Source organism: Geotrypetes seraphini, chromosome 11 (genome assembly GCF_902459505.1).
Source record: "Geotrypetes seraphini chromosome 11, aGeoSer1.1, whole genome shotgun sequence".
Classification (NCBI taxonomy): Eukaryota; Metazoa; Chordata; class Amphibia; order Gymnophiona; family Dermophiidae; genus Geotrypetes; species Geotrypetes seraphini.
This window is the reverse complement of record NC_047094.1, coordinates 49,908,129-49,935,083: the sequence shown is the minus strand read 5'-3', so window position 1 is coordinate 49,935,083 and position 26,955 is coordinate 49,908,129. Positions and strand designations below refer to the sequence as shown.

Genomic DNA, 26,955 nt, shown 5'->3' with positions numbered 1-26,955 from the left:
TATGATAGGGCTACATGGTTTTCCATCAATGTATTAATTTGTGGCCAAATTGCATTCCAAAAACTTTTAATGTGGGGACAATGATACAGTAAATGATCCAATGTCCCAGGTTCCAGATTAGAGTGCCAGCATCTATTGGACTTAGAACTATCTAATTTTTGCAAACATGTAGGGGTCCAAAACACTCTATGTAACAAAAATAACCAAGTTTGTCTCATTGATGCTGACACTGTACATTTCATTCTCCAAGACTAAATTAGTGGCCATTGAGATGCAGTAATTTGGTGCTTAATCTCAATGCTCCAAATGTCTCTTAGACCATTTTTTGGTTTTTTATTTAAATATCCAGATATTAATTTATACCACAATGCGGCTTGATGCCCTAGGAAGTCTGCTTGGAAACATAAGAACTCTAAACTATATTGATTATTCAATGTTTTCCATTCAGGGAACCCAACCTGAATGGCCTGCTTCAATTGCAACCATTTAAAACTTTGTGTTTTACTAAGGCCAAATCTATGTTGCAATTGTGAAAACTCCAGCAGTTTACCTTCTGAAATAACATCATTTAGAGACCGAATGCCTGCAATAATCCAGTTCTTCCAAAGGATTTGAGCTCCGCCAATTTTAATCTTGGAGTTTATCCATAAAGACTGATTAGTTGACTTGTTTATTGGGATAGGTGTTAATTTACTAATAAACCTCAACGTTTTCCAAGTATCCATTAATATCTTATTTTCCCTGTATCTTCTAGGCATGTTGATACTTGGAAGATTAACTAAATTTAGGGGAAACATAAGGCGCCATTCCAAATATAACCAATCTGGTGCATTATCTATGAGTTCTGGGAGGATCCAATACATACCCTGATGTAAAATATAGGCTTGATGATACCTATAAAAATTTGGAAAATTTACCCCTCCCTCCTTAATTGATTTTTGCAAAGTTACTAAAGCTATTCTAGGTATTTTACCAAGCCAAAGAAATTTCGTTAAAATGCTATTAAGCTTTTTATAAAAGGACCCCTGAAAATAAATAGGTATCATACTCATTTGGTAGCAAACTACAGGCAACATCATCATTTTAATAGTTTGAACTCTCCCCCACCAAGAAAGATGTAAAGGATTCCATTGCTCACACAACTCCGTAACTTTTTTTAATACAAATTTTTCATTTTCTTTTACTGTATCTTCAATTGTATTTTTAACTTGAATACCAAGATATTTAAATCCTTCTTCTTTCCATATGAACGGAAAAGCATCAAATAGACCTTTTACACAATGAACATTTAAAGGTATAAGTTCAGACTTACTCCAGTTAATTTTATATCCTGAAAATTTACCAAACATATCAATAATTCCAATAGACAAGATAAGGTAGACTCTGGATTCCTCAAATAAAGTAAAATAACATCCGCATATGCCGAAATTTTATATTCCATATCAGAATATGGAATACCCTGTATCCCCCTTGCTTGCTGTATTGCTAACAATAAGGGTTCTAATACAACATCAAATAATAAAGGAGATAAAGGACAACCTTGTCTAACTCCCCTCTGCAATTTAAAACCTTCAGATAACATATTGTTAATATTTAATCTTGCAGTCGGGAAGCTATACAATGTTTTTACCATTTGTATAAATCCAGAACCTATACCAAACCATTCCAAAGCCTGATACATAAAATTCCATTCTACCCTATCAAACGCTTTTTCTGCATCCAATGAAACTGTAAAAGCCGGTTCATCCATTTTTTTTGATAAATTTAACATATGAAACAATAATCTAGAGTTATTAGAGGAATGCCTTTTAGCAACAAAACCAGTCTGATGCGTGTCTATAATGTGTGGGAGAGCTTTGGCTAATCTCAATGCCAAAATTTTCGCCAAAAGTTTATTATCCACATTTATTAAAGATATAGGCCTGTAGTTCGAAACCAACGTAGGATCTTTATTTGGCTTAGGCAAAACAATTACTACTGATTCAGCCATAGTACCTTTAATATCACCTTTTATAAGTTGTGTCTGATATAAATTTAATAAATATGGGGAAAGGACATTTTGAAATGTTTTATAAAATTCTACTGTATAACCATCACCACCTGGAGCGGATCCAACTCTAAGAGATCTCAATGCAATTTCTAATTCTTTTAATGATATAGGTTCATCTAAACTCCGTTTTATATGATCAGGAACCTTAGGCCCATTAATTAAATCTAAAAAATTTTTACCATCTTTTTGCCTCTCCAAATAAGGCTCAGAAGAATACAATTCCTTATAAAATTTTAGAAATTGTTTTAAAATTATATCCGTTTGATTCGTTATTATACCATTATCATCTTTTATCCCATTAATGTTAGTTCTTCTTTTTTTTGCTTTAAGATAATTCGCCAATAATCTTCCCGCCTTATTAGAATTTCCATAATACATTGTCTGTTTGGAAAACAAATCTCTTCTTATCATTTTTGAAGCTAATTCATTATATTTACCTTTTGCTTTCAAAAGAGCTTGTAATATATCATGTTCCCATTTACGTACCAATTTAGTTTCTAGTACTTTAATTTCTTTTTCTAACTCTATATACTGTATTTTAATCTGTTTCCTAACAAAAGCTGAATAAGATATAATATGACCTCTCATAGTCGCTTTAAATGCGTCCCATACATTTTCAATAGATGTATCCTCCACTAAATTAAATTGAAAGAAATCACTAATTTGTGTTTTAAAATTTTCCAAAAATTTATCATCCACCAGCAATGCATTATCAAATCTCCAAAGAGGTCTTCTATTCTCTAATTGATCTAATTGTAATTCTATCCATACTCCCGCATGATCCGAAATAATAATGGGATCAATGGAAGCCTTAATCACCTGTTGCACCTTATGTGATGAAATAAAAATATAATCTATTCTTGAAAATGATTTATGAACCTGTGAACAAAATGAAAATTCCTGATCATTAAAATGAAGAATACGCCATATATCCTTCAAATCACATTATTGAACCAAATTATCTAATCCTAAAGATTTTATATTTTTACCTGGATTTTTATCCATTAATGGATCCATTACAGCATTAAAATCTCCAGCCACCACTAAATTAGAAGCAGCCAGTGGTAACAACATACTCTGCAACTTTTTAAAAAATTCTGATTGATTTGAATTAGGGGCATATATATTGAACAACATCAGGGTAGTATTTCCCATACTCATATCAACATGTAACCATCTTCCATGTGGATCCGAATTTATTACCTTAAAATTGGCCATACACTTTTTATTTATAAGAACTGCTACCCCTGCTTTTTTACCTGCTGCTGGAGCAAAAAAACATTCCTTCACCCACCCACCCACTAGTTTCTGTGATTCCTTTATATTCAGATGAGTCTCTTGCAAACAATAAACATCCGCATTTTGCTTTTTTTAAAATGATAATACCTTTTTCCTTTTGATTACATGATTCAGACCATTGACATTAATAGAAAATATCTTAAAAGACATAATATATTTTAAACTCCTCATCATAATCCTCTTCTTCCCTTCTTTCATATTTAATATTTAAAGAACTTCTCCCTATGGCACACATTCTTACCCCTAAATTACCCAATCCCTTATTAGTCATTTCCTTAATCATTCTAGTAATACCTTTAATGCCCATCTCCTTCCCACCCCTCTCCCCCCAATATAATGACTGCTTAAGGATACACATTGGACCAGTAATCCCAACTTTCCCCCTCCCCCCCAAGCAACCAATATTTATTAATATCCCCTTTATCATTTATTAAGACAATCTCACTAACCCTCTACAATGTAACTAATTATGACTTTTCTGATCATAAACCCTTTTTTTTATACCATTTTAAAGTATTTAATTTCTCTATCTGTTATTTAACCTTTGGTCACATAACCATAATTAATTCCTAACATTCCTTTAATGCATCTTTATCTTCTTACCAATCTCTAATTCATTTCCCCAGTATTTATTTCATTCAACAAAATTTTATCATAAACATATATTTAATAAATTAGTATCATTTTCCCTATATCACATACTATCCAATCCATCAACCCCTATCATCCTTTTAATATCCAACAACCAATAACCATATCTTCATATATTTCTTTAAAAATTGTTTTCAATTTTATAAGTTTTTATCTTCTATTTATAAATAAACATTTTTATTTCATTTTCGAAAATAAAATTTTTCCTTTTTTTTTTTTAAACTATAATATCACAAAATCAATCTTTACATTTGATCCTTTATTCATCCCCTACAACTACCAATAAATTCTTATTTTGTATCTTTCTTTATATATTATTCAGTTTCCTTTCCTTTACTTTCATCAAAATGTCATATAACTTGTCCTGTCTATAATTAGTCCCTTCTGCATTCTTCTTCTTCTTGTCTTTTCATTCTGTACTTTCTCCTTTACTGACTTATTACATTAATTGAACTTTTATATTTATTCTTAGCTACATCCATCCTCTCTGAAAACTCTTCACTGCCATTTTTCTTTTTATTTAATATCCTTTTAGTCTATCAATCCTGCTTTTTCTTCTTAACATCTTTTTATTTTCTTGTCCATTCTTCACTTTTCCCCTTTTGTTAATTTGTCAAGTCCATTCTTCCTTCCTGTTCATTCTTTACTCCAGCTGTCCATCCTTCATTCTCCTAAAGTTCAGTCAAATAACTTCACTTAATAAACTTTCCAGTCCATTCTTCTTGCTTCTTTTTTCTTTACATTCTTTTATTGTCTTTTGCACTTGTCCATTTTTATTTCTTGTTCTTTATTGTATATTTCTCTTTCTCCAACAAACAAAAGTCCCATAGCTCCTTATATTAAATTTTTTGTTCAATATCCATCAATCCAGTCCTAATATGTATCCCTTCATTTCAACCACCATTGTGCTAAAATGACATAGCTTCTGACTTTGAAAGAAAGGTCTTTAGCTTTTCTGGGTCAACAAAATACAAAGATTTTTCCCCACTAGATATTCTCATTTTTGCTGGGTAATATTAACTCATACTTATATCCTTTTTCCTTTAATTGAGGTCTCGGATCAAGGAATTTCTTCCTAATATTTGCTGTATTTTTTGCAAAGTCTGGTAAAAAACATATTTTGGACCCTTTATAGTTTAAATTTTTATCTTTTTGGCAGCATTTAAAATTTCTATTGCTTGCTGGTATCTTAACATCTTGAATATTAATGGTCTTGGTCTCCCTTGATTTTCCATATTTTTTATTGGAATCCTGTGCACCCTTTCTATTTCCAAAGGCTGTTTGAAATCCAACTGCAGTATTTTAGGAATTAGATTTTCTAAAAACTGTATGGCATTTTTCCTTTCCAAATTTTCCTGTATTCCAAAAAGTTTTATATTCTTTCTTCTTCCACGGTTTTCGTAATCTTCCAGTTGATTTTTCAATTGAATAATTTCCAAACTGTCATTTTTACATCTTTTTCCTTCACATTCTAAACCCTCCATTTTAGCTTCTAACTCTGTTGTTCTTTTGTTAGTTATTTCCATTTGTCTGTGGATGTTCAGTATTTCTTCCTTCATTTCTGCCATATTACTCACATTTTCTTTCAGCATTTGTTTAATTTGCCTCAGTTCCTCCATAACTTCGGCTTTGCTTAACTCCTCCGACTCTTCAGCAGGAAGCGGAACCTTACTCGGGGTAATTTGATCTTGCTTCTGCCTTTTCGCAGCCCCACCAGTTTCACTTTTGCTCTGTCGGGTGCTCGCCATGCTCCCGCTCTCCTGTAACGATATGGGTTACAGGATCCGAGGCAACATGGCTTTACAAAAGGTAAATCGTGCCAAACGAACCTGATTGAATTTTTTGATTGGGTGACCAGAGAGCTGGATCGAGGACATATGCTAGATGTAATTTACTTGGATTTCAGCAAAGCCTTTGATACAGTTACTCATAGGAGGCTGTTGAACAAACTTGAAGGGCTGAAGTTAGGACCCAAAGTGGTGAACTGGGTCAGAAACTGGCTGTCGGACAGACGCCAGAGGGTGGTGGTTAATGGAAGTCGCTCGAAGGAAGGAAAGGTGACTAGTGGAGTCCCTCAGGGTTCGGTGCTGGGGCCAATCCTGTTCAATATGTATGTAAGTGACATTGCTGAAGGGTTAGAAGGAAAAGTGTGCCTTTTTGCAGATGATACCAAGATTTGTAACAGAGTAGACACCGAAGAGGGAGTGGAAAATATGAAAAAGGATCTGCAAAAGTTAGAGGAATGGTCTAATGCCTGGCAACTAAAATTCAATGCAAAGAAATGCAGAGTAATGCATTTGGGGATTAATAATAGGAAGGAACCGTATATGCTGGGAGGAGAGAAGCTGATATGCACGGACGGGGAGAGGGACCTTGGGGTGATAGTGTCCGAAGATCTAAAGGCGAAAAAACAGTGTGACAAGGCAGTGGCTGCTGCCAGAAGGATTCTGGGCTGTATAAAGAGAGGCGTAGTCAGTAGAAGGAAGAAGGTGTTGATGCCCCTGTACAGGTCATTGGTGAGGCCCCACTTGGAGTATTGTGTTCAGTTTTGGAGACCGTATCTGGCGAAAGACGTAAGAAGACTTGAGGCGGTCCAGAGGAGGGCGACGAAAATGATAGGAGGCTTGCGCCAGAAGACATATGAGGAGAGACTGGAAGCCCTGAATATGTATACCCTAGAGGAAAGGAGGGACAGGGGAGATATGATTCAGACGTTCAAATACTTAAAGGGTATTAACGTAGAACAAAATCTTTTCCAGAGAAAGGAAAATGGTAAAACCAGAGGACATAATTTGAGGTTGAGGGGTGGTAGATTCAGGGGCAATGTTAGGAAATTCTACTTTACGGAGAGGGTGGTGGATGCCTGGAATGCGCTCCCGAGAGGTGGTAGAGAGTAAAACTGTGACTGAGTTCAAAGAAGCGTGGGATGAACACAGAGGATTTAGAATCAGAAAATAATATTAAAGATTGAACTAGGCCAGTTACTGGGCAGACTTGTACGGTCTGCGTCTGTGTATGGCCGTTTGGAGGAGGATGGGCAGGGGAGGGCTTCAATGGCTGGGAGGGTGTAGATGGGCTGGAGTAAGTCTTAACAGTGATTTCGGCAGTTGGAACCCAAGCACAGTACCGGGTAAAGCTTTGGATTCTCGCCCAGAAATAGCTAAGAAGAAAAAAAAAAAAAAAAATTTAAATTGAATCAGGTTGGGCAGACTGGATGGACCATTCGGGTCTTTATCTGCCGTCATCTACTATGTTACTATGTTACTATGTTATATTTTTTGCCGAAATCGGTTTAAAAGGGAAATCTTTTTTTTCTCAACCGTTGCCTAGATAAGAGGAGCGCCGCGATCACACGTCCATTTTGTGTGCGCGCTAAGCCACGCCTCCTGTTTCTCAATTCAGTAACATTAAGAGCGTCTGTTGACACCAATTCCTCTACACCTGGTGTAGTTCCTGCAATTTTCTTTTTAGGCAAATAATAAATTCTATTAAGTGAAGGAAAATATTCTGGGGAGAACTTTAATATATCAGTTAAATACCTTTTCCACATTTCAGTAGGTGTAACCCCCAAGGCCTTCGGAAAGTTCAACAGACGTACTTTTAATCTTCGATTATAATTTTCCATTTGTTCAATTTTTTTGCTCAAAACTGTTTGTTCCTTTATCAAATGATTGGTTACAGCTGAATATTTGCCACATTATCCTTAACCTCTTTTATTTCTGTTGAAAAATCGCCTTTAACTTTCTCCAAGGATTTATCCAGAGCGTCTACAGTACTTACAAGTGTAGTTAATTCTTGTGAAGATCTGGCTACCTGGGTGTTTAACCGCTCGAGAGAATCCCAAATCTTCTCAAGGGTGACCGCCTCCGACTTTGCTGGCTTGCACTACTCCCTGCTGTCCTTCAATCCTCACAGCTCCAAGCCCCTGAAACGTGGTCTCCCCAGTGCTGGCTTCCGCAAAGGGAGCCTCCGATAGGACCATGAGCAGGGTGCAGGGATGGAACAGGCTCCGGAGGGGAGAGAGACGCCTCCTGCTCGAAGTCTCAAGTCGCTTTTCCGGCTGGAGATAGCCCGAGCCTTCCTCCCGGAGTTTCGGGGCCAAAAGAGGCAGCGGCAAAGTTCAGAATGGATCTTTGGTTGGGAGTAGAAGTCCGGGCTGCAGAAGGCTCAGAACAGACACTGCCCTTCCGTTTTGAATGAGGCATTATGGATATAGAAGAAGAGAAAAATCTGGACCGCTGGTAAAACCACCGACTTCATGCTGCCGTCATCTTAACTCCTCCCCCCATTCCAAATTTTATATACCATCAATCAACATGTACCTAGATGGTTTACAATACTATAAAATTTAAAAAGGATAAGAAAAAAAAGGTTTAAATGTAATATATATGTATAGAGAGACTGGACATATTCATACAGAAACAGAAGGATTTGGGGCTAGGCAAGAGTAAAATGGGTGGTAAAAGGGGAAGAGAAAAAAACCAAAGGGGAGAGGGATTACATTTCTTAAAAGCAGTTGGTATTCATTTCTGAGAGCGGAGGGAGTAGTTTGGGTGAACATAAGAACATAAAAATTGCCGCTGCTGGGTCAGACCAGTGGTCCGTCGTGCCCAGCAGTCCACTCATGCTGCGGCCCTTAGGTCAAAGGCCAGTGCCCTAACTGAGACTAGCCTTACCTGCGTACGTTCTGGTTCAGCAGGAACTTGTCTAATTTTGTCTTGAATCCCTGGAGGGTGTTTTCGCCTATAACAGCCTTCGGAAGAGCGTTCCAGTTTTCCACCACTCTCTGGGTGAAGAAGAACTTCCTTACATTTGTATAGAATCTGTCCCCTTTTACCTTTACAGAGTGCCTTCTTGTTCTCTCTACCTTGGAGAGGGTGAACAACCTGTCTTTATCTACTAAGTCTATTCCCTTCATTATCTTGAATGTTTCGATCATGTCCCCTCTCAGTCTCCTCTTTTCAAGGGCGAAGAGGCCCAGTTTCTCTAATCTCTCACTGTACGGTAACTTCTCCAGCCCCTTAACCATTTTAGTCGCTCTTCTCTGGACCCTTTTGAGTAGTACTGTGTCCTTCTTCATGTACGGCGACCAGTGCTGGAATTGGTGAATTGACCATTCTCATGTTATAAAGATGTCCCTGAATAAGAAAGTTTTTAAGTTGGTCTTAAATTTATCCAATGATTCTTCCAATCTAATATCTGATGGGAGAGCATTCCAAAGAGTAGGGGCTCTAACGGAGAATATGATATTGCATGCAAAGGATATAGTAGTCTGGACTATAGGTTTTATTCTCATAATTTTGGGAAACTTGCAGAAGGCATCAAACAGATTCTTCAGCTCCACCTCCTTGTGTCACTGGGCATTGCCCATCTCCCTTAGTTTCTCCTGCACACAGGTTGCGAAGGTATCATTTCTCCTGCTCTGCATCCTGCTCTGGTTTATTTATTTTTTTAATGCAATTCTGCAGGGCTTTCTGGTACCCAAGAGGTCCCCAGTATTCCTGGGGGCATCTCAGCCTGGGAGAAGATGCAGACTCTCTAATCAGAGATCTGTAGATGGAAGAGGCAACTCTTCCTTTAGGGCCTGCACTAGCACTGTGGACTGCTCAGGGTTCATTCCCCTGGGAGTGTGGCTTGACCCTGATTAATCAATCACTTGAGCACAGATTGACTGGCCCATGTATCGGTCCTGAGGAATTTGCAGGTGCTGGCTACATCCCCCCGCCCCCCCCCCCAAGACGCGTCTGAAGCTAGTAGGGTTGAGGGTTTCAAGCTCTTGGAGACTGACTAAAAGGCAGCCTGAAGAGACAAACTGGAGGATCTGCATGTTTGTCTGAGGCAGAAAATCTTCTCTAGAATGCAGCTGCTGTGTAAAAATGATGTAAACAGGCACCTGACAGGATTGTGAATACAACCTATTACTAATCAACTTTTGGGGTGCTTCTGGGGCCAGAATTCAAATACTGCACCACCAAAACTCCTTTTTCTGAATTTTCTGGCTTTTAATATTGCTTTCCTAGGCCATTTATGCCCTGGCTGCAGGTGTTCCTTCTGGGAGGAGGTCTTCAATTGGTGAGGCTTGGGGATCCCCACTAGTGATAATAATAATAATAATAATAACTTTATTCTTCTATACCGCCACAACCTTGCGACTTCTAGGCGGTTTACAATCAAGAGAGCTGGACATTCAGCGAGTTACAATGTGCAGATAGTCAGAGGAAATACAGAGTGCAGAAACATTTACGAAGCAAAATTATAGATATACAATTTGCTGAGCGAGAGTATAAGGTATACAGATTGGAAGAAATTTCCAAGTGGGCCTGTTAGGAGAAGGCCATGCAATTCAAAAAGTACAGCAAAAATTACGATAATAATTTATATATATCATAGAACCAAGAGTTCTATGTGCAATTTTGAAAGTACAGCGAAAATTACGATATGATAATAATAACAATTTGTATATATCACAGAACCAAGAGTTCTATGCAGACTTAAGAGGGGAGAGAGGAAAAGGGTAAGAGGTCCCTCTCTCCTCAATATTGTTATTGAGGAGAGAGGGAAGAGTAGGTCAGTTGTTCAGGTTTTAAAGTATTTTCTTGTAACTTCATTGAGTGTTCCCTAGTCTTTCCCACATGCATCATTTTGCACTTGTACACATTAAATGTCATTTGCTATTTTGATGCACAGTCTCACAAGGTCCTCTTGCAATTTTTCACAATCCTGTTGTGATTTAACAACTTTGAGTAATCAACAAATTTTATTATCTCACTAGTTGTTCCCATCTCATTGATAAATATGTTACAAAAGCAGCAGTCGTAGCACAGTCCCCTGAGGAACTCCACTATTTTCCCTTCTCCATTGAGAATATTGACCATTTAAATCTACTCTCTGTCTTCAGTCTTTTCAACCAGTTCTTAATCCATAAAGAGAAATTAGGTGCTAATTTTCTTTCTTTTAGTCTCTCCAGACCGGCACAGGCCACCGATGGGCAATATTCCACCATGAACAGCAGGTGGAGACCGAGACACAAACCCTGGTTGCAGCATGTCATCATCTGAAGAGAACTTCTTTCCGTGCGGTTGTTTTTTTTCAGGGCCATAACATTTCAAGAGTTTCATTACTGCTCTTTCCAGTTTTAACACAAAATTCAATCGCACGCTTCTGGCGTACTTTCACAGATACGTACAAAGTTTTTCCTCTTGCTGTGACTCAATAATGAAGATTACAGCAGGCCAACTGCAGGTTCAGAAACGTTGATGTATGAGCTTCAGAAGAACCAGCAAAGCATTTTCACTCCTACTTCTTGGAAAGAAAAACAGAAGCATTACTTTTCAGGCAGCCCTTGTATATCTTTGAAGTACCGACGGAAGCACGTGTAAAGTTTAAATTTGCCTGCCTCTGCTTCAAAGTACTATATGGACTAGCCCCCAAATACATAACTGACCTTTTCTCCTTTTCCACCAACAAACATAAAAGAAGCACACATTCAAACTTCGTTTCCCCTCCAATTAAAGTTTGCAAACTGAAAAAACACCATGATCACCTTCTCTCACACCAAGCAGCCTTATGGGTAAAGACCTAGATCAACTGCTTTCGCCCACTACCTACGAGGAATTTAGGAAGCGCCTAAAAACACACCTGTTCTGCCCAATTCACGATTCGAATCGGTTCACCGATTCACTTCGGGTGAATCGATTCAAATTGATTTAAAACAAAAAAAATTGGCTTCCCGATTTGGCTGACCCTCCCCCCTCACCCCCTAAAGCAGGAGCTGCAGCGCTGCTCTTGCTGGCCGGCCGCTGCCACACCTACTTTAGAGGGCAAGGGGGGAGGGTCATTCAGGAAGTGCTGCTGTCCAGCTTCCCCCCCTGGCATCCAGTTTCCCCACCTTGGGGTCCGGCTTCCCCCCCTGGCCTCCCGCTTCCCCCCCTGGCCTCCCACTTCCCCCCATGGCCATTTACCTTAGAGGAGCAGCCTGCAGACAAGATGGCAGTGTTAGCAATCTTTGCAAACTGCTTCAGAGCTGTTTCCTCCGCCGCGATCCTGCCTCTGACGTCAGAGGAGGGGGTGGGACCGCAGCAGAGGAAACAGCTCCGAAGCAGTGCAAAGATCGCTAGCACCGTGATCTTGTCTGCAGGCTGCTCCTCAAAGGTAAACTGTGCGGGGAGGCCAGGGGCGAAGCCAGATACCACTGGGAGGCCAGGGGGAACACGCAGGCCTTCCGGGGGGGGGGGGAGCAGTCCTTCGGGGTGGGGAGGGGGACAGGCAGGCCTTCAGGGGTGGGATTTAGGCCTTTAAAGGGGGGACAAGCCTTCAAGGGGGGGAGACAGGCCTTCAAGGGGGGAGATAGGCCTTCAAGGAGGACAGGCAGGCCTTCAGGGGTAGGATGCAGGCCTTTAAAGGAGGGGGGAACAAGCCTTCAAGGGAGGGAGACCAGGCCTTCAGGGATGGTGGCACAGGCCTTCAGGGGCTATAGACCTTCAGGGGAGGGGGGCCCTGGTGTAGAAGCACATGGAGGGAGGGAGGGAGGGAGGGAAGGGGGGGTTCAAAGAGACATGCATATGCAGGACTTTGGGGGGAGAAGAAATAATGGGTCTATAAATAGAGGAGAGGGAGAGAAATGATGGACAATGGGATTTAGGGAGGGAAGGAACAGAAAGGGAGAGAAGTTGGACACAAGGGATGGTGTGGAGGGGGATATAGAGATACTGGATAGGAGGGTAGTTGGGAAGAGAAAGGGAGAGATGGTGGACCCTGGGGTGGTGGGAAGGAGGGGGAGATGCTGGATGAAAGGGTAGTTGAGAAAAGGTGAATCTGTAGTTGGAGACGAAAAAAAGGAAAGATGCCAGACCTCTGGGGGAGGGAAGGGAAATGGAAGGGGAGGACAGAGATGGCAGATGGATGTTTAGCACGGAGAAAGAAGAAAGAAGGAGACCCTGGCAAGCAAGTTATCAAAAGACAACCAGAGCATGGGACCAACAAGATTTGAATATTGACCAGACAACAAAAGGTAGAAAAAATAATTTTATTTTCTGTTTTGTGATTACAATATGTCAGATTTCAAAAGTGTATCCTGCCAGAGCTGGTGTTAGATTGCAAACGTGAGCTAGGATTTAACAGAGAGAGGAAAAGTCCTTTTTGTTTCTTTATTTTGTTTATACCACAGCACCAGTGTGGTTAGGAGAAGCCTAAGGGGGTGAAGAAGCTATAAAATAAACTCACCATGATGTTTGAAAAAAACACCCAATTGGGCAGGATAATCGAATCAAAAAACCAATTCAATAGGCTGAATCGAATCGAAATTTTTTTTTCCTGAATCGGGCAGCACTAATCCCCACCAGCTGAGCTATTTCTTTTTAGTTTGGGGGTGGGGCAGGGCAAGAAGGGCATGGGTGGAGGTGGAGATGAAATTATGGACCTACCTACTTTGGACTCAGGTCCAACCTAAATAAGTTGTTTGGCTATGCCACTGCTCTCAGTTCATACCCCAACCTTTTGAATTTTAGTTAAAAAGATTGAGAGCAATATTTCAGTTTATTCAGTCTGAAGAGAAAGCAGGGTAGGAAGCTATCAAGATTCATGCTTTCATATGTTGATGTGCTTTTCTCTATTTCTTCCCGGTTGTACCCAACTTCTTTTTCTACATCTTTGCGTTTATAGGAATATGTAGACAGTACCTCAGATGCCAGCCATGGTGCCAACAAATTGCCTGTGGACCAAGCTCACATGAAGCGCTTTGTGGATAGCATGCTGAAAGACATCCGTGCATCTCACAAATCCCGAGAGGAACAGCTGATAGGAGCAGCACGAGGGTACAAGAAACGCATGCAGAACCTAATTAAGAAACACGAACATCTGCTTATCAGTTACCGGTGAGGCTCATGAGTGGTTTTATTCCTATTTTGCTTTGATCCTCTCTGTGTTTTGTTGAAAAATTCCAGTTAAAACAGAAGTCAGAGCAGTTTGGAGTATAATAATTTATCCTAGGACAAGCACCCAGCATACTCGTATGTGTGGGTGACGTTATCCATGGAGCCCGGTATGGTCAGTGGAAAAGTGTACTGTCACTTTAAAAAACTGAAGCATCTTAAGACTGCCCATACCGCACATGCGCCACTGCCTTCCTACCTGATGTTGGCTTGCAGGACTATCAGTTTTCAGTTTTCCGTGGAGCTGAGAAGCTGTATTTGAAGTTCCTCCTATGCATCAAACTTTGTGAATTTTTTCTTGCTTTCCTGTTCCTTTTTAATTTGGTTTTCCTTTCATAATTTTCATTGTTTTACTTTATCTTTCATCAGTTCAAAATTAAAAATTTTTGATCGATTTTCAATTTTGGGCCTTCAGGCTCTTCACAGCCTATTTTCAGGCCGGGAGTGTCCACGTTTTCTCGGTATACCATCTACTCAACCTCCCCAGACCATTGAGTCCTTTGATTTTGCATTGGTGGTCTTCCTCTCAATTTCCAAGCCTTCCAGTGGCTTCAAGGGATGCACTCAGTGCAACAGGACTATTTTGGCTACTGACCCACATAACTGGTGTGTTCAGTGCCTTGATCTTGACCACTGTGTTGACTCTTGTCTGTGCTGCTCTAAACTACAGAAGAAGTCACTTAAAGCTTGACAGCTCCAATATAAAAAACTTTTTGGGTCAACTTCAGGAGCATCAAGAATGTCTGCTAGCAGGCAGGTCTAGCAAAGGCTAAACCAACACTAGCAGCAGCTGTGTGGGGAAGTTAAAAGCACACAGTGAGCTGCCGCTGCTGGTCCAAGGGAGGGGTGGTGGAGAGGGAGGCAGGGGAGAGGATATGAGGAAGACAGGATATACACGACAGTAGAAAGAAGTTAGGAGGCATACAGCACTGGCACTGCATCCCCCCTGACAGTGGTGCGCCTACCCCCTGAGGTACGCATACTGTGTGTTGAGAACCTCATTGCGGGAGAGGAGCCAAGGGTTCTACTCAAAGTATTTCTTCATACTGAAGAAAACTGGAGGTCTCTGTCCAATTCTGGACCTTCGCACTCTCACCAAATACTTGGTGAAAAAGAAATTTCAAATGGTATCACTAGGAACCCTGTTACCACAATTAGAGAAAAACAACTGTCTCTGCTCTCTAGACCTGAAGAAAGCATACACACACATTCCCATCCTACCAGTCCACATAGGGTTACCATATTTATTTTTTCAAATTCTTTATTCATTTTTCCATCTTACATCAAAAACACAATAATACATCATTTAAACCTTATAAACATCACTTGTATTTCTTCTAACATCATCTTAAAAACATAAATGTATACCCTTCCCATCTACCCTTCCCACACATATTTTAATCAAAAATATCATATAAATATTATATTCTTATCTATTGATCAAACCTTTAATATAACTTTATACCCTCCCCCTCCCCCCTATGTATAAGAGTACTTTCAGTGGATAATGGTGTCTACTCATTGCAATAATTTGTCAGTGGCCCCCAAATCTTTTTAAAATTGTTATAATTCCCTCTTTGTATGGCAATTGTTCTTTCCATTTTGTAAATGTGGCATAACGAATTCCACCAGAAGGTATAGTTAAGTCTACTGTAATTTTTCCAATTACTGGTAATTTGTTGTATGGCGACTCCTGTCATGATCAATAAAAGTTTATTATTGCTTGATGAAATTTTACTTTTTGTTCTCATTGACATACCGAACATTATTGTATCATATGATAATGCTACATGGTTTTTTAATAAACAATTAACTTGAGTCCAAATTGATTTCCAAAATGCCATAATACAGGGACAATAGAATATTAAATGATGTAAAGTCCCTGCTTCCAGATTACCATATTAAAAAAAGGAAAACCCTGGACACTTGATCCCGCCCTATTCCACCTGCATCCCCACCCCATTTTGTCCTGTCCCACTAAGTTCCACCTCTAGTCCCGCCCAGTTTTGCCTCTAGCTCTGCCCCAGAAAGCTTCCTCTCTTTGATGAACTCTAGCCTGCAAGTGGAGGGCCTGGAGCATGTGCGGATTCATGTGACATCATCTGTGGATGCTCAGAGGCCCTCTTGATGTGACCGGAGCTTATAGGGGCTTTCCAAAACCCGGACATATGCCATGTTTTGTAAAGTTCATCCGGCAGTCCAGATAGTCCTATAAAAAGAGGAACTATCTGAATTTTCCCGGATGTCTGGTAACCCTAAGGCCACAGGAAATATCTTCGCATGTGATTGGGAACATACCACTTCCAGCATAGAGTACTACTGTTTGGCCTAGTAATAGCTCCCATGGCCATGATGTTCATGCTAGGCCATATGGCATCCACAGTTCATATAATTCCATTTGCCCATCTACATCACAGGCAGCCTCAGTGGACTCTCTTGGTGTAATGGTCTTAGTCCATCGTAAAGCTGTCCCAACAAATACAAGTAACCTCAGACCTTCATCAGTCCCTTCAGTGGTGGCTGTCACTGGCTAATCTCTCCAAAGGCCTCCTTTTCCATACTCCTACACATAAAAAACTATTAATGACAGATGCTTCCATGCTTGGATGGGGAGCCCACCTTGATGGCCTTCATACTCAGCACAGCTGGAATCCTCACGATAACTCTACATATCAATTTCCTTGAGCTTCAAGTAATCTGAAATGCTCTATGCACATTCCAGGATTGCCTTTTCAGTCAAGTAGTACTTATTCTAACAGACAACCAGGTAACAATTTACTATGTGAACAAACAAGGAGGCACAGGGTCTCATTCTCTTTGCTAAGAAACCATCCAGATTTGGTCCTGGACGATTCCCCACAACATTTTCCTGAAAGCAGTCAACCTAGCGGGAAACAGAATGTCCTAGCCAACAAGTTGAGCAGACTCCTACAACTTCATGAGTGGTCACTCAACTATATTGCAACAGATTTTCAAGGATTTGAGGACTCCTGAGGGTGATCGCTTTGTTTCTCCCCACAGTATTCCTAATCTGCATCACATCTGCACACCAAGTTAGTAAACTTCAAGCACTGGTGTCAGATTCATTGTGTACAACATTCTTCCACAATAGTGTGATTCTTTGTATACATCCCAAATTTCTCGCAAAAGTTATTTCAGAATTTCATCTGAATGAGTCTATAATTCTTCCTGTTTTCTTTCCAAGACCACATTCTAACCCTGGTGAAGCAGCTTTCCACACATTAAACTGTAAACATGCTCTTGCTTATTACTTGGATTGGACCAAACCTCACAGAACTTCCACTCAGCTGTTCCTGTCATTTGATCCTCACAGGCTTGAGGCTCCTGTCACCGAGAGAACCATCTCAACATGGCCAGCGGACTGTATCTCCTTTTGCTATGCTCGGACTGGCCTGGCATTGGAAGGTCGTGTCACTCCACATAAAGTTCAAGCAGTGGTGACTTGAGTGGCTCATCTGTGTTTCACTCCCATTGAGCACATCTGTATGGCAGCTACCTGGTCCTCAATTCACACCTTTAAATCCCACTATTATTTGGAGAATCCTTCCAGATGGGATAGTCGGTTTGGCCAAGCAGTTTTACAAAATGTATGTCTCCATTTAGATGCCAACTTCACTCCAACCATTTTAGTTTTCTCAGGCTCATGATAAAACCAAACACATTTTCTTAGAGGCATGATCCTGGCAGCTACGGAGTCCCACATGTGAGAATATAATACCTGCTTGTCATTGGATAAACCACAGTTACCTCTAATGGTTGTTATCCGAGGACAGCAGGCAGATATTCTCACAACCCTCCCACCTTCCCTAGTTGGCTTCACAGTTTTTTTATTGAACTGATAGTCCTGTAAGCTGATATTGGGCGGGAAGGTACCGGCACATATATGGCATGGGCAGTCTCAAGACTTTTCAGTCTTTTAAAGTGACAGTACACATTTGCACTGTCCATACTAGGTTCCATGGATGACATCACCCACATGTGTGAGAATATCTGCCTGCTGTCCTTGGATTACATATGTTACAGGTAAGTAACTGTGTTTTATCTACAGAATGCAGCGGGAGCAGATCCTGTCACTGAACAACAATGGTGTGGATGCTGGGCCCCCTGAGTATCACTTCACCATTACTGATCATGAGTTGCAGCCAAGCATGAGCCAGGAGTTAAACAAGCTGCGAGAGGACAAAGCTCGACTGGAAGCACAGATCCAGGAACTGCAGGAAAAGGTAAATGGAGACCATCCAATCCACTACAAAAAAGCATTTAATCCAGGGCTGCCAATTTACTTTGAGATGGCAGTTTCACTGCAAACAAGCAGAAGGATGCAGGCACACTCCATGGGTGATGTTACATAAGAAAATAAGAATTGCCGCTGCTGGGTCAGACCAGTAGTCCATTGTGCCCAGCCGTCCGCTCACACGACGGCCCTTAGGTCAAAGACCAGTGCCCTAACTGAGACTAGCCTTACCTGCGTATGTTCTGGTTCAGCAGGAACTTGTCTAAGTTTGTCTTGAATACCTGGAGGGTGTTTTCCCTTATAACAGCCTCCGGAAGAGCATTCCAGTTTTCTACCACTCTCTGGGTGAAGAAGAACTTCCTTACATTTGTATAGAATTTGTCCCCTTTTACCTTTAGAGAGTGCCTTCTCGTTCTCTCTACCTTGGAGAGGGTGAACAACCTGTTTTTATCTACTAAGTCTATTCCCTTCATTATCTTGAACGTTTCAATCATGTCCCCTCTTAGTCTCCTCTTTTCAAGGGAGAAGAGGCCCAGTTTCTCTAATCTCTCACTGTACGGCAACTCCTCCAGCCCCTTAACCATCTTAGTCGCTCTTCTCTGGACCCTTTTGAGTAGTACTGTTTCATTCTTCATGTACATCAACCAGCGCTGGACGCAGTATTCCAGGTGAGGGCATACTATGGCCTGGTACAGAGGCATGATGAACTTCTCCGATCTGTTAGGAAAAGCCTGAAAACATATCTGTTTGGCAAATATTTTGAATAACTGATTGTGATCAACTGTGAATGCTCAGTAATTTTATCTTTTGTTAACCTCTCTGAACCAAGAAGTAGCAGCGGTATATAAGTTTTTTTGTTCTGTTACCTTATGTTATCCTCTGGGAATGAGTTCCAAAGCTTAACTATTTTTTGAGTGAAAAAAATATTTCCTCCTATTAGTTTTAAAAATATTTCCATGTAACTTCATTAATTGGCTCCTAGTCTAAGATCTTTAGTCTTTCCTCATATGGGAAGAGTTCCATTCCCTTTATCATCTTGATCAATCTTCTTTGAACTATTTTTAATTCTGCTATATCTTTTTTGAGATATGGCGACCTGATTTAGATGTAATACTCAAGGTGAAGTCGCATTACATATAATAATTCTTGGTCTTATTTACTATCCTTTCTTAATAATTCCTAGCATCCTGTTTGCTTTATAGGCCACTGCCACACATTGGGTGGAAGGTTTCAGTGTATTTTTGTTTTTCCAGTTCTTTATTCATTTTTTCATCTTACATCAAGTGTACAATATTACATCAATTGAATCAAACACATCACTTGAAATTATTTTCTATTATCATCTTAAATACATAAATTAAGCCCCTCCCCCACCCTCCCTTTCCACAAATATTGTAAATCAAGCATATCATACATGTTATATTCAAAAATATTGATTAAACCAATAATATAACTATATATCACCCCTTTCCCATTATTATAACTATACTTTTAGTGTAAAACGATGTCTAAGCATTACAATATGTTATCAATGGCCCCCAAATCTTTTTAAAATTATTATAATTCCCTTTTTGTATGGCAATTGTTCTTTCCATTTTGTAGGAAGGTGTAATTAAGTCTGGTGTAATTTTTCCAATTTCTGGTGATATGTTGAATGGCAACTCCTGTCATTATTAATAAAAGTTTATTATTGCTTGATGAAATTTGACTTTTTATTCTCATAGACGTCCCAAATAGAATTGTATCATATGTTTTCTAATAAACAATTAATTTGAGACCAAATTGATTTCAAAAGGCCATGATACAGGGACAAAAAATATATTACATGATCTAGAGCAGTGTTCTTCAACCTTTTTACACCCGTGGACCGGCAGAAAAAAAAGAATTATTTTGTGGACCGGCAAACTACTAGGACTAAAATTTAAAAACCCCGTTTCCGCCCCATCTCCGCGAGCTCGGTCCCCACAAATCATCTGATCCCATCCACACAAGCCTCAGTTATGATTTTATATTGAATGTATTTTATTAAAGTATAAAAAGAAACAATATTCTGTAGAATTGTCATTTTATAAATACAAATAATTCAGAGCAAGGATCAACAAAACCCCTGTCTCCCCTCCCCTTCACATATATCCCCTCTACTATCAAGAAAACTGAACAAGCCAAATTATTACAGAATGCTACACAGAAATATCATGCTGACAGAATACTGCAGTCACACATGACAGGAATAGTTTTAGGGGAGTGCAACTTGGGCAACTGCCCCCTGGTCGGAGAGCGCCCTAAGCCAGCCGGAAGCTAAAGAAGCACTTCCTGGGTTTTGCAGTCCCCAGTTATGTCTAACACCAGCTCTAGCAGGATATATATTTCAAATCTGATATATTCTAATCACAAAATAGAAATAAAATTATTTTTGTCTACCTTTTGTCGTCTCTGGTTTCTGCTTTCAATCTTCTTTTCACTCTCTTCCTTCCAGCGTCTGCCCTCTCTGTCTCTTCAATCCAGCATCTGCCCCTTCCATCCACTGTCTGTTCTCTCCCCCTTCCATATGGTATCTGTCTTCTTTCTATGCCCCTTTCCCCTTTCCATCCAGCTTATACCCCTCTCTCCTTTTTACATGATTCATTCCAGCTTCATTGCTCTCTTCATTTTTATCTCTCCTACACCAGATCTATCATTGTTATCCCTCTCTGCTTATTTTTCTGCTGACCCCTTCCTATCATCAATCTCTCTACTTTCTCATGCCTGTGTCTCCCCTTCCCCTCCTCTAATCTCTCTGCCAGCTGTTTCCTTCCTTTTTCATTCTCCCTTCCCTCCTCCTCCTGTCCAGTAGTAACTCTCTTCCCTTCCTCCCCTCCCAGCAGCATCTCTCCTTCTCCCTCTCCAGTAGCAGCTGTCCCTTTTTTCCCTTGCCCAGCAGCTTCCCAGACTCCTTTCCCTCCTCCCCTCCCAGCAGCATCTCTTCTTCTCTTTCCCTCCAGTTCCAGTAGCAGCTGTTCCTTTTTTTCCCTTGCCCAGCAGCTTCCCAAATTCATTTCTCTCCTCCCATCCCAGCAGAATCACTCCTTCTCCCTCTCCAGTAGCAGCTGTCCCTTTTTTTCCTTGCCCAGCAGCTTCCCAGATTCCTTTCCCTCCTCCCCTCCCAGAAGCATCTCTCTTTCTCCCTCTCCAGTAGCAGCTCTCCCTTTTTTTCCCTTGCCCAGCAGCTTCCCAGATTCCTTTCCCTCCTCCCCTCTCAGCAGCATCTCTCCTTCTCCCTCTCCAGTAGCAGCTGTCCCTTTTTTTCCTTGCCCAGCAGCTTCCCAGATTCCTTTCCCTCCTCCCCTCCCAGCAGCATCTCTCCTTCTCCCTCTCCAGTAGCAGCTGTCCCTTTTTTTCCTTGCCCAGCAGCTTCCCAGATTCCTTTCCCTCCTCCCCTCCCAGAAGCATCTCTTCTTCTCCTTCTCCTTCTCCAGTAGCAGCCCTTTTTTTCCCTTGCCCAGCAGCTTCTGATAGTGTCTTTCTCCCCTCCCAGCAGCTCTTCTTATTTCCAGCGCAGCGATTCAGGAAGGCAGCCTCAGGTCCTTTGTTGGGTCGTGCCGCCTCTGAGGAAAGAGGAAGTTGCATCATCAGAGGCAGCCGCGACTCAGCAAAAGCCCCGAGGCTGCCTTTGTTAATCGCTGCGCTGGGAAGTAAAGGAGAGCTGCAGAGAGGGGAGAAAGCCACTGTCGGAGGCTCCCCAAGATCTCTCCGGCCCAGCGCAGACTCCCCAAGATCTCTCCGGCCCAGCGCAGATGTTGATCTTGCCGGCCCTGCGCGGACCGGCAGGAAGTTGAAGTAAGTCAATCTTGCCGGCCCTGTGCAGACCGGCAAAAATTTCCTGCAGACTGGCACCGGTCCGCGGACCGGCGGTTGAAGAACTGTGATCTAGAGTCCCTGCTTCCAGATTACAGTGCCAGCATCTAATAGACTTAGAACTATCCAACTTTTGTAATCTAACTGGGGTCCAAAATGTTCTATGTAACAAAAAGAACCAAGTTTGTCTCATAGATGCAGACACTGTACATCTCATTCTCCAAGACCAAATTCATGGCCATTGAGATGCAGAAATTTGATGCTTAATCTCAATGCTCCAAATGTCTCTAAGACCAGTCTTTGGTTTTTTATTCATAAATCCAGATATCAATTGATACCATTGTGTGGCCTGGTGTCCCAAGAAATCCGCCTGAAAGCATAAGAATTCCAGACTATACTGATTGCTAAGATTTTTCCATTCAGGGAACCCCTCCTTTTGTGATTTGTTTAGACCATATTTATGTTACTTCTTTGAAAAATCAAGCAGTTTACCATTTGAAATAACATCATTTAAAGTTCGTATACCTGCAATAATCCAATGCTTCCATGCGATTTTAAAACCACCAATTTGAATCTTGGAGTTTAGCCAAATAGATTGATTTGTTGATTTGTGTATTGGGTTAGGTGTTAAATTGCTGACATAACGTAATGTTTTACATGTATCCATCAATATTCTATTCTCTTTATATATTCTAGGCATTTTTATACTGAGAACATGAGATAGATGTAAAGGAAACATGAGGAAACATGAATCGCCATTCCAAATACAACCAATCTGGGATGTTTTCCATGAGCTCTGGGAGGACACAATACATACCCTGGCGTAAAATATAGGCTTGATGATACCTATAAAAGTTTGGAAAATTTACCCCACCCTCCACAATTGATTTTTATAAAGATACTAAGGCAATTTTAGGCATTTTAACCAGCCAAACAAATTTTGTAAGAATACTATGTAATTTTTTATAAAAGGACCCCTGAAAAAAAACTGGTATTATACTCATTTGATAACAAACCACGGTCAATATCATCATTTTAATAGTTTGGACTCTCCCCCACCAAGAAAGATATAGAGGATTCCATTGCTCGCACATTTCTGTTACTTTTTTAATAAAAAATTTTCATTCTCCTTGACTGTGTCTTTTAGTGTGTTTTTTATTCTAATACCTAAATATTTTAATCCATCTTCTTTCCATAAAAATGAGAATGAATCAAATAATCCTTTAGTACAATGCACATTAAGTGGAAGAATTTCTGACTTGCTCCAATTTATCTTATATCCTGAAAACTTTTCAAATTTCTCTATCAATTCAAGTAAGCATGGAATGGTAGTTTCTGGATTCCTCAAATAAAGCAGTATATCATCTGCATAAGCAGAGATTTTATATTCCCAATCTGCACGAGGAATACCCTTTATCCCCTTTGCCTGTTGACTGGCTAATAACAAGGGTTCTAGAACAATATAAAAAAGCAAAGGAGATAAGGGACAACCTTGTCTAACCTCCCTCCGCAAATTAAAATGCTCAGATAAATTGTTATTAATGTATAATCTTGCATTAGGTGAGTTATACAACGTCTGAATCGTTTGTATGAATCCTGAACCTATACCAAACCATTCTAATGCCTGATACATGAAAGTCCATTCAACTCGATCAAAGGCTTTCTCCGCATTCAAAGAGACAGAGAAAGCCGGATCATTCATGTTTTTTGTTAAATTTAGAGTATGAAAAGCCATTCTAGTATTGTTAGAAGAATGTCTCTTAGCAACAAATCCTGTTTGGTGCATATCAATAATAAAAGGGAGAGCCTTAGCCAGTCATAAAGCTAATATCTTAGCTAAAAGTTTTCCATCAACATTGATTAACGAGATAGGCCTGTAGTTTGAAACCAAAGTGGGATTTTTGTTTGGCTTTGGCAAAACAATTGTTAATGATTCTGCCATAGTACCTGTAATGCAACCTTTAGTCAGTTGAAACTGATATAAATTTAATAAATAGGGTAAAAGGGTACTTTGAAATGATTTATAAAACTCTACTGTAAAACCATCACCACCCGGAGTGGATCCAACTCTAAGAGACTTCAATGCTGCTTCTAATTCTTTTAGTGATATAGGCTCCTCCAAACTTCTTTTTATATGTTCAGGAACCTTCGGTCCAATAATTAGATTCAAAAATTCTAAACCATCTTTTTCCCTATCTCCATAAGGCTCAAAAGAATATAGGTCTTTATAAAAATTTAGAAATTGTCTTAAAATATTTTCAATTTTAGTATGTGTTTCTCCATTTTCATCCTTTATTGCAATAATTTTTGTTCTTCTTTTCTTTGCTTTAAGATAATTTGCCAATAATCCTCCCGCCTTATTTGAGTTTCCATAATACTGAGTTTGTTGGGAAAACAAATCTTTCCTTACAAATTTAGAAGATATCTCATTATATTTGCCTTTTGCATCATTGGAATCTCTGAAACATGGTGGAATGAGGAAAGCAAATGGAATACAGCACTACCGGGATACAAGCTCTATCGCCAGGACAGATCAGGACAAAAAGGAGGTGGAATAGCCCTATACATAAAAGAAGGCATACCATCCACAAAAATGGACACAGCAGAGACGGCCAGCAAGCTGGAATCTCTATGGATCAAAATACCGGGAAGGAAAGGGCCTGAAATAAAGATGGGCCTATTTTATCGCCCACCCGGGCAAACCAGAGATATCGATGAGGAAATGGAAGCCGAGATGAAACGAGAATGCAAAAGCGGCAACACGGTTATTATGGGAGACTTCAACTACCCTGGGATAGACTGGAGTCTTGGAAGCTCGAAATGCACTAGGGAGACAAAATTCCTGGAAGCTACACAGGATTGCTTCATGGAACAGCTTGTTAGAGAACCGACGAGAGGAAATGCCACTCTGGATCTAATCCTAAATGGGTTAAGGGGACCTGCAAAGGAAGTAAAAGTAGTGGGACCGTTGGGAAACAGCGATCATAATATGATCAAGTTCAAGGTTGAGGTAGGAGTGTCAAAAGGCAAGAGATCCATTGCGACAACCTTTAACTTCAGGAAGGGAAACTACGAAGCAATGAGGGAATTGGTAAGGAAGAAACTTAGGAACACTTCCAAAACATGGCTAACGGTAAATCATGCCTGGTCCTTCTTCAGGGACATGGTGAGCGAGGTGCAAAATCGGTATATCCCCAGATTCAGGAAGGGGTGCAAAAAGAATCGAACAAAAGACCCGGCGTGGATAACCAAAACAGTGAAGGAAGCGATAGGCAATAAGAAAAATTCATTCAAGAAATGGAAAAAGGACAAAACTGAGGGGAACTGGAAAGAGCACAAGAAGCATCAAAAAGAATGTCACCGTGAGGTTCGGAAAGCCAAAAGAGAGTATGAAGAGAGGCTAGCCAGGGAAGCAAGAAATTTCAAACCATTCTTCAGATATGTTAAAGGGAAGCAGCCGGCTTGAGAGGAAGTGGGACCGCTGGACGACGGAGACAGGAAGGGAGTGGTGAAGGAGGAGAAGGTAGTGGCAGAAAGGCTTAACATGTTCTTCTCGTCTGTATTTACAAACGAAAACACGTCCAACATACCGGATCCTGAGCAATTCTTCAACGGAAGTCAAGCAGAAAAATTAACATCCATAGAAGTGAGCCTTGAGGACGTTCGAAGGCAGATAGAAAAACTAAAAACTGACAAATCCCCGGGTCCGGATGGCATACATCCTAGGGTACTGAAGGAATTAAAGGAGGAGATAGCAGAACTACTGCAACAAATTTGCAACTTATCCCTGAAAACAGGCGAGATCCCGGAAGATTGGAAGATAGCCAACGTTACGCCCATCTTTAAAAAGGGATCAAGAGGTGACCCGGGAAACTACAGGCCGGTGAGCCTGACTTCAGTTCCGGGGAAAATGGCAGAAGCACTGATAAAAGAAAACATCGATCAACATTTTGAAAAACATGAACTTCTGATAACCAGCCAGCATGGTTTCTGCAAGGGAAGATCGTGCCTAACAAACTTATTGCACTTCTTCGAAGGAATCAACAAACGGATGGACAAAGGAGACCCCATAGACATCATATATCTAGATTTCCAAAAAGCCTTTGACAAGGTGCCCCATGAACGTCTACTCCGGAAATTGAAGAACCATGGGGTGGAAGGAGACGTACTTAGATGGATCAGAAACTGGTTGGAGGGTAGAAAACAAAGGGTAGGAGTGAAGGGTCACTACTCCGACTGGAGGAGGGTCACGAGTGGTGTCCCGCAGGGCTCGGTGCTCGGGCCACTGCTATTTAATATCTTCATAAATGATCTAGAAACAGGGACGAAGTGCGAGATAATAAAATTTGCGGACGACACCAAACTATTTAATGGAGCTCAGACTACAGAGGACTGCGAAGAATTGCAAAGGGACTTGAACAAACTAGAAGAATGGGCGGCGAAATGGCAGATGAAGTTCAACATTGAGAAATGTAAAGTATTACATGTGGGGAGCAGAAACTCGAGGTACAACTATACAATGGGAGGGATGTTATTGAATAAGAGTACCCAGGAAAGGGACTTGGGGGTAATGGTGGACATGACAATGAAGCCGTCGGCACAGTGTGCAGCGGCCGCTAAGAGAGCGAATAGAATGTTGGTATAATCAAAAAGGGTATTATAGCCAGAACGAAAGAAGTTATCCTGCCGTTGTATCGGGCGATGGTGCGCCCGCATTTGGAGTACTGCGTCCAATATTGGTCGCCGTACCTTAAGAAGGATATGGCGTTAGTCGAGAGGGTTCAGAGGAGAGTGACACGTCTGATAAAAGGTATGGAAAACCTGTCATATTCTGAGAGATTAGAGAAGCTGGGTCTCTATTCCCTGGAGAAGAGGAGACTTAGAGGAGATATGATAGAGACTTATAAGATCATGAAGGGCATAGAGAGAGTAAAGAG

The 26,955-nt window shown here is 40.7% G+C and overlaps 1 protein-coding gene across 2 annotated transcripts in view; it reads left to right on the top strand.

Moving 5' to 3' along the window:
* The window catches only part of CCDC78 (coiled-coil domain containing 78), a 144,986-nt gene that overhangs the window by 83,241 nt on the left and 34,790 nt on the right, over positions 1 to 26,955 (top strand). For both annotated transcript variants that reach the window (XM_033915014.1, XM_033915013.1), the window contains exons 17-18: positions 13,661 to 13,872; positions 17,999 to 18,173. In XM_033915014.1, the coding sequence (XP_033770905.1) occupies positions 13,661 to 13,872; positions 17,999 to 18,173 (387 nt within the window). The remainder of the gene's footprint in view (positions 1 to 13,660; positions 13,873 to 17,998; positions 18,174 to 26,955) is intronic.